General features: G+C 39.9%; 1 protein-coding gene across 1 annotated transcript; it reads right to left on the bottom strand.

The window, feature by feature from the left end:
- Nucleotides 1–3436: 3436 nt before the first annotated feature.
- Nucleotides 3437–7175, bottom strand: LOC143730830 (T-cell surface glycoprotein CD3 epsilon chain-like). The gene is made up of 5 exons (XM_077221380.1): nt 6938–7175; nt 6589–6801; nt 6374–6508; nt 5322–5374; nt 3437–3956 (listed from the first exon to the last, which is right to left on the bottom strand). The coding sequence occupies exons 1-5, from the start codon at nt 6990–6992 to the stop codon at nt 3906–3908; spliced, it is 507 nt and encodes a 168-aa protein (XP_077077495.1). The 5' UTR covers nt 6993–7175; the 3' UTR covers nt 3437–3905.
- Nucleotides 7176–8937: the final 1762 nt, after the last annotated feature.

Genomic DNA, 8937 nt, shown 5'->3' with positions numbered 1-8937 from the left:
CGTTCAAAACATCCAGTTTATTCAATATTTTAAAAAATAATAATTCTTGTGTATGCGAACATTATCGGAACGTTACTTTTGAATGTTCTCGGAACATTTCCTCTGAACGCTCTGAAACAAGTAGCAACATTTAAAATACTTTGAAATGAAATTTTAGAGAAATTTTAGAGAAAAACACTCCATAAACGATGTATAAATAATGTTGAGCTGATGTTTTGAGAACATTATCAAAGGCCAGATAACTCTGAACAAACATTGTTTTAACGTTTCTGGAAGAACGTTTGTAGATATCTTTACGATAACGTTAGCCAATGCCTGAGAATCTTCGCTGTTAGCTGGGTTTATGCATTCACTCACACACACACACACACACACACACACACACACACACACACACACACACACACACACACACACACACACACACACACACATGCACGCCCTGTCTCTATACTGCAGACCACCATATGTGAAAGTATTACTGGTTTCTACAATCGCATTGACACATTTCTCAATACTTTTTCAAAACTTTCATCTTTGCACAGCAGTTCATCATTCAGTGAATTCTTCAGTGACTAAACACTTCAGTGGCTCTACGGAAGCAAGTCGACACCAAAGGGCACATTCATTGTGACTTGAGCAAGAGATGCACAGTGGCTCAGCTCCCCAAGCCAATATCCACAGGTGTTTAGGGAATAACCCCTAAATCCTCTGCCTTGGTTTAAACAGCCCCATCCGGGCACCAGACCGGTCTTAACCTGGAAACCCGGAAGCAAGGCTATAAGGACTTAGCTATTGCTATGCTAATATAGCACATATCCTGACCACAAACAAACCCAAAGAGATTCTTGTGAGCCAGACTCTATACTCCGAGGGAATCGCAGGGGAGCTTAGACCCTACTTGAAACCCACAATAACTAATTAATTGGGTAGAGTAGCAAATAAGAGAATGGGATGCTTTTGTGTCCTGCCCATAACCCTTATTCCCAAGCTCATACCCTGACCAAGGTAAAGGGCACTCTGTATATAGCGATCTGCGGCGCTATGCTAAGGAATAAAAAGGAGTTGATACCTCTACTTTTACAGTGTTCTAGCTAAGAAAGCCACTAAAGCACCCACCCGAAGGGGAGTGTACAGTATGTCCCTACTTCAAACCCAACACTAGTTGGGTAGGGAGGTAAATGGGATTACACTGCCCATAATCACTCCATCTACCTGTATCGACCCTAAGGAGATACTTGTCTAAAAGGCAAGCTTTTATCCCAACTTAAATTCCAAATAATAGGGGAGGGCAGAAAAGAGTAACATGGGATTCAATTACTGCGACTCATACTACCAAGCAACCCATCCAAAAGAGGAGCGTACATCTCCACTTGAAGCCCAACTATAGTTGAGGAGGGAGATAAGTGGAAGGGAGGGATACTATGCTGACTGTCCAACACTTCCCCATTTCCCCTGTATAACCCCTACGGAAGAACACGACTGGAAGAAGCCATTAACCACACTTGAAACTCCAGTATATAACTGGAGAGGGCGGTAAAAGAGGGGCATTGTACGCTTGCGTTCTGCCAATGACAACCCTCACGTTTCAGCATAATAGCTCCGTCCCAAGGGGATAAAAGTCACAACTTCAAGCCCCAACCATAGTCAGGGAGGGAGGCAGATGGAAGAGAGGGATGCAATGCAGACTACCCAACATAATTACATCTATCTGTTATTGACCCTAAGGGAGTATTCGTTTACAGGGAGCTTTCAGCCCTGCTTAGAACTTCAATCCAGAAATTGGACAGGTCGGTAAAAGGGTTAGCGACTCGTTTACCAAGTGACCCAGCCACAGGGGAGCGCACAGCCCTACTTAAAACCCAACAACAGTTGGGGAGGGAGGGAAACGTAAAGAGAGACTTACCGTAATAATGAATCTGCCTAACCTCAACCCTGAGGAATAAATATGCAGAGGAAAGCTCTTGGTCACTCCGAAACTAATAGGAGAGGGAGGTTAACGAGGAGTTCTGCCCACAGCAACACTCATTACCTAAGGGGAGCGCTGGGCTATTTTTTCTACCCAAATCCTGGGTTGAGCCTTTTGGATAATTTTTTTGGGGTTATCTTTTTCAGTATTTGGGTAGATGTTGTGTTACCCAGCCCCTGGGGCAAACGTGACGACCCAGTTTTTGGGAAGTGTTCTTGTGTTACCTAGATCTTGGGTCAGACATAACAACCCAGGGATTGAGTTATTTATCGCTAGCTTTTTGCAACATCTTCAGGAGAGAGCAGTGCTGGTCCGTCAAAATGGTGCATGTCTTCGGTAAAATACAGGTTTGATGCCTTGCATAAGGTTTTTATGATTTTATTCAAAAATATACAGAATATTTATACGTATTATGTTAGAATACACTGATTGTTTGTGGACAGGTTATGGAGTCACAGCATATTTGGGCTACGAGTGAAACGCAGGGCGTCTGAAGTTATGAACACGACACGAGCTCCAGTTACAGTGGACACGGCACAGCAGAGGCTGGGTCATTACACTTCAATTACTTACAAATGTTTCATTTGTACTTCTAATATTTGTCTAATGAGCTTAAATGTTGGCAATATGTATTAAAACAAAATAAAATATACTTTACTGTAAAATATTATTGAAAATAAAGGAATTATCATGCAAGCCAATGGTTGTATCGAGTATTTTTTTTTTTTTTGAGTTTAAACGATTTAAGTGAATCCATAGACATTAATTCATGTATGAAGTAAAATAAAAAGAAACTAGTATTATTGTAAAAATGAATCAACTATGCTGGGTTAAATCAACCCGTTATGCTGGGTTAAATAAACAACACAATTTACTGGGTAAAATGAACCCAACATGTGTTCTGTCTTATATTTACCCAGCCATTGGGTTGAAAACAACCCAATTTTAAGAGTGTGTAAAACCCAACACTGGTTTGGGGAGGGCGGTAAACACAAGTCTGCAGTCTGCCCAACACAAGTCCGTTTACATCAACCCTAATGAGTGTTTCTCTGGAGGGAAGCTCTCTGAAGTCTGATAACCCAGGGAGAGAGCAGAGCGTTTACCCAATGCAAGGGTTGGGTGTCTCTCCATAAACACGACCCATGTGGTCTGGCACGGATGATAATGAAATTGAAAGACAGTATTTCATTTAGATTTTTTATTACTGTAGAAATGTAGCAGTTTGCGGTCTTATTCAGTTTTGTATTATGCTTTGAACTTACGTTTAAAGTTTTGCAAGGAGTTTTGATGGTGTTTGTGTGAGAAAAGAATTTATGTAATTTGAAAGATGTGGTCATTTAATGCGTTCTGTGCCAAAGCAAATCCTCGGTTTAGTTCTCACAGACTGATGTCGATCACTGTGTGAAGAGTTTTGAAAAGAGGCCAACGTGAGTATAAACTATTTAAAGCAGAAATCACTCAACACAGTTACACAAAATCAACTTTATTTTTCACTTTTTTCCAGTACTGCAGTGGCATCATTCAACCCTCGACTGAGTTCAGTTTACATGTTGATGTAAATCATTTTGCATAAGATAAAAATCTCGAATGAATCGTTGCACTTGCAGATCAAAAAAACAACATAAACGTCTGTGAAGATTACAAACACAAGACAAGACACACTCTTCAAAACAACGAAGCTCAAAGACAGACGTGTTTAGTTACAGTATTTCACACGCTGATGTTTCCATCATGAGTTTCCGATGTTTCATGAGCAGAAGTTTCCACAAACACACACTCATGAACCGTACAAAAACACCACGAAACACGGATCAGCGAGTCACAATCTGACTCTAACATATCAATAATCAATAACACATACTGTGGAACAAAGGGACTGTGTAAGAGACACTATGATTCATCAGGGTTTACAGTAAATGTCTTCTACACACACCGTCTATTTCAGGCCCGCGTACACATCAGCGCTGCGCGTGTGCTGATTCAGCATCTGAAAACAACACAAACATCACACAATTATATTCACAAACTTACAGCTAAAACTCGTGTTGTACAGTGTGGAATATAGAATATATTTATTATATGACAGGAACTGCGTAAATAACACAAATAATCATGTTGCTGAGAAGTGATCCAGCTTGGTAATAAACAAACGTTCTTCCAGTAACGTTAATAGAACGTTCACTCAGAGTTATCTGCTCTTTAACTGTCACCGTCCCGCTAGCGGACGCCTAACTTTACTTCACTATATTACTATTAAATCCTAATTTAATCATGACAAACTATATATATCGTTGGAAAGGTCTAAGACTCCTAAATAGATATTTTAAAAATTAATAAAAAAATCGACATCATTATAGGAGTTTCTGACCTTTGTCACAAAAAGTCGACGCACACACTTTTAATAATTGAAACTTTGGTTTTTAATGCTAAACATTCATAATAAAACATAATCTAGTATTTGTCAATAAAAAATTATAAAATAATATTATCCTCTAAAAAGTATAATATATAATATATATATATATTTTTTTTTATTACATCAGATATTTTAGTAGTTATAAATTAGGTATCATTTGAAAGCTTACGAACTCAGAGTTCATCTTGTGAAAACCGTTTTGAAATTGGACGTTGCGTTACCATAGAAACGGTACTCTAAATTATTTTATCGGGCTCCTCCCCTTTTGTTTCATAATTTATGATCAAAACTTTTTCTAATCTTGGCAAAACACATATTGTCAGAAAGCTCTGAGTCTCAAGGTTCCATATTTAGTGACAGAAGTGATATTTGGATAGAAATGTATTAATTTGTTACGGCAGAATGCATTCACTTAAATTCAATGGAATGTATGTCCCCCGGTGGCTATTTCTGTTATTACGCCTAAACAAAATCTCATGGGAACTTCAATTTTTGTGATATCAACTTTAAATTTGAAACACAACTTGGATAGATTTAATTTTATAGTAAAAATATTTTGTAAAATATATATTTTACATGAAAGAAAAATATTAAGTACAGTATATTTGATTTACTGTAAATTTAAACTATAACTTTTTCATAAATTATTTTTTTTAAAGTGCGTTCTCTTCAGCAATAATCTGCCGAGTTTTTTCTTTAAAGCAAGACCAAATTTAGGTCTATATTCCAAAGCATTCTTGAATTACAACCATTTATCTTTGAATAGTGCATTTTAATGTCCATTATCAAAGGGGGGGGGGGGCGTTTTCAAACGTTTGCGCTCAGACATTATTTATAGATCGATTAATAACTACATGCAATGTCTCATAAAATTCCTCTGTGACATTATCCCACATGATTCGCTTCACACACACACACACACACACACACACACACCTCGTAGTCTGGGTTCGGCACTGGAGGAGCTCCTGCTGCTCGAGGTTTGGATGCTGTAGATGTAAAACAAATTAAACAATGAAAATGTTGAAATGTTTGTGTTAAAAGGATAGTTCACCCAAACATTTAAATTCTGTATTCATTTACTCTCGCTAATGTTGTCCCAAACCCGCATGAGTTTCTGTCTTCTGCTGAACACTAGAAGAGATTCTGAAGAGTTCCTGACCCACTGACTCACTGTGACCCAGCTCACTGTGACCCAGCTCATCAACACCGACTCACTGTGACCCAATGATCATCAACACCGTCTCACTGTGACCCAGCTCATCAACACCGACTCACTGTGACCCAGCTCATCAACACCGACTCACTGTGACCCAGCTCATCAACACCGACTCACTGTGACCCAATGATCATCAACACCGACTCACTGTGACCCAGCTCATCAACACCAACTCACTGTGACCCAGCTCATCAACACCGACTCACTGTGACCCAATGATCATCAACACCGTCTCACTGTGACCCAGCTCATCAACACCAACTCACTGTGACCCAGCTCATCAACACCGACTCACTGTGACCCAGCTCATCAACACCGACTCACTGTGACCCAGCTCATCAACACTGACTCACTGTGACCCAATGATCATCAACACCGTCTCACTGTGACCCAGCTCATCAACACCAACTCACTGTGACCCAGCTCATCAACACCGACTCACTGTGACCCAGCTCATCAACACCGACTCACTGTGACCCAGCTCATCAACACCGACTCACTGTGACCCAGCTCATCAACACCGACTCACTGTGACCCAGCTCATCAACACTTACATTCATCAGAATCTCACTAACCCAAGCAGGTTTATCACAACAGGAGGGAGACACACGTGTGTGTGTGTGTGTGTGTGTGTGTGTGTGTGTGTGTGTGTGTGTGTGTGTGTGTGTGTGTGTGTGTGTGTGTGTGTGTGTGTGTGTGTGTGTGTGTGTGTGTGTGTGTGTGGTTGTGTGTGTGTGTGGTTGTGTGTGTGTGTGTGTGTGTGTTTTACCTCTCTGCTGTGTGCTGCCAGTGTTTTTCCGCACACACATATAGACGATGAGAATAACGGCTCCTGTAATCAGTAAATCACCGAATATGACGCCCGACGCCATCATCCCGCTCAGCTCGTAGCAGTTCTCACACACTGACGGAGAGAAGAGTGTGTGTGAGCATGTGTGTGTGTGATGAAAACATCGCATAATGATCCAGATGAAGTTTCCTCACCCTTTACATCGAGATAGAACAGGTCTGTGACTTTGTCCGACCCTTCTGAATATTCACAGCTGAACTCTCCTTTAACTACTCCCTGATTCGCGAGAACTGTTGTCTCCTTATTCTTCTCAGTTGTCAGTTCTACTTTTTCCTTCATCCACTTTACGTCACCCTCTCCTCCTCCATAGCAGGTCAGAACCACACCGGTATTGGTGATGCTTATCTCTTCGACAAAACAAACAAACAATGGAAGCCCAAATGAAACGAGCAACATGTAATAATAGTGAATGTGGATATCGATCAGGCGTTGAATATGAGCTCAGATTATGAATGTTGTGAATGTGAATGTTATGATCGTCACCTTGGCTGTCCGCCGCTGCCGTGAGCATCAGGAACACGAGGCCCGTGAGGATCATCTCTGATGAAGAAGATGAAGAAGATGAAGAAGATGAAGAAGATGAAGATGATGATGATTCTGTCCTGAAGTCGAGCTGTTCTGATCTCTCAGTGTCTTGCAGTGTGTTTTGCTACAGGAAAAGGAAACCTCAAACGCCCTCGTTCTCTCTCTCTCTCTCTCTCTCTCTCTCTCTCTCTCTCTCTCTCTCTCTCTCTCTCTCTCTCTCTCTCTGTCTCTCTCTCTCTCTCTCACACACACACACACACACACACACACACACACACACACACACACACACACACACACACACACACACACACACACACACACACACACACACGCACACACACACACACATCTCACACTACATTACTCACTGCATCAACTTACAATGCCTTAATGTTACTTAATAAAACTACAGTTGTTCATTGTTTCATTTTTATTTTTATTTAGCCAGGAAATCCCTTGAGACTGAAATCTCTTTTTCGAGGGAGACTTGGCCAAGACGGCACACCGGTTACAATTTAAATACAAAATACAATATAGTCAACAAACAAAGAAGCGTCACACATAGAAAGGAACAGGTCACATATGGCAGTTACATTCTTGTGTTATATGGCATTTTACTTGAACGTTACTTTAGAATGTTCTCTGAACGTTACTTTAGAATGTTCTCTGAACGTTACTTTAGAATGTTCTCTGAATGTTACTTTAGAATGTTCTCTGAACGTTACTTTAGAATGTTCTCTGAATGATACTTTTGAATGTTCTCTGAACGTTACTTTAGAATATTCTCTGAACGTTACTTTAGAATGTTCTCTGAACGTTACTTTTAAATGTTCTCTGAACGTTACTTTAGAATATTCTCTGAACGTTACTTTAGAATGTTCTCTGAACGTTATTTTTGAATGTTCTCTGAACGTAACTTTAGAATATTCTCTGAACGTTACAGTATGTGAAAACTGCTGGAATTTTTCATCAGGAGATTACATAGATATGCCGGCAATTTACCCAACATGGCCTTGTGTAGAAAAATATGCAAATGAAGTTGTCTACGTAGACTTAGTGACGGCCAGCCTACCAGTTCATACAGCTTACAATGATGAGTACGGAAACCAGAGTTAGTTAAAAAGCGTAGAGCACTATGATACACCGAATCTAAAAGATGGAGAGTGCATGTAGACAACATCACCATAGTCCAAAACACTCAAAAAGGAAGTAGCCTGCACAAGTTTGCTTCTAGCTAACAGATTAAAACAAGCCTTATTCCTAAAGTAAAACCCCAGCCTTAGTTTCAGCTTTTTTACAAGCTTTTCAACATGAACTTTAAAAGAAAGTTTGTTGTCCAGAAAAAAACCGAAATACTTACATGATGAGACATTTTCGATTAAGTCCCCATTAAGTGTGTTAATAGTTATATTATCTTGGGATTGGGAACGAGCCCTTGAAAACGTCATAGATTTGTTTTCTTAGTATTTAGCACTGACTTGAGGCCGTGTAGTGATGTGTAGCTGTTGGAAGGCTAACTGAAGGTTCGGTGAAGGGGCAACTGAATATATCACAGTATCGTCTGCATAAAGGTGTAGTTTAGCAGCTTGCACATCCTTTCCAATATTATTTATGAATATAGAAAATAAAATAGGAGCTAAAATCGAGCCTTGAGGAACACCCTTGGAAATCTCTAAAAAGTCTGATTTAAGACCATCTATAGAAACACATTGTGTTCATTCTGTGAGATAGTTTTTGAACCAATTGATAGCTGTGTTTCCTAATCCAATGTTACTTAGTCTATTTAGCAAGAGCTCATGGTCAACAGAGTCAAAAGCTTTGGACAGATCCACAAATAAGTCAGCGCAGTGTTGTTTTTTATCCAAAGCATTTATAATGTAATTTAATAGCAACAAATTTGTGTGCCGCTCTAAAGCCTGACTGTACATCAGTTAAGATGCTTCAGTGCGAGAGTC

This window comes from Siphateles boraxobius, unplaced genomic scaffold, assembly GCF_051911475.1.
Source record: "Siphateles boraxobius isolate OS27281-9 unplaced genomic scaffold, OSU_SipBor_1 82, whole genome shotgun sequence".
NCBI lineage: Eukaryota > Metazoa > Chordata > Actinopteri > Cypriniformes > Leuciscidae > Siphateles > Siphateles boraxobius.
Note: the sequence above shows the minus strand (reverse complement) of the source record. Positions and strands in the feature narration are given on the sequence as shown.

Coding starts and splice junctions, on each gene's coding strand:
- LOC143730830 (XM_077221380.1), bottom strand. CDS start 6,992: ATGATCCTCACGGGCCTCGTGTTCCTGATGCTCACGGCAGCGGCGGAC. Junction 5,375..6,373: donor TGGCAGCACACAGCAGAGAG/GTAAAACACACA, acceptor TTACATCTACAG/CATCCAAACCTCGAGCAGCA. Junction 3,957..5,321: donor TGCCGAACCCAGACTACGAG/GTGTGTGTGTGT, acceptor TGTTGTTTTCAG/ATGCTGAATCAGCACACGCG.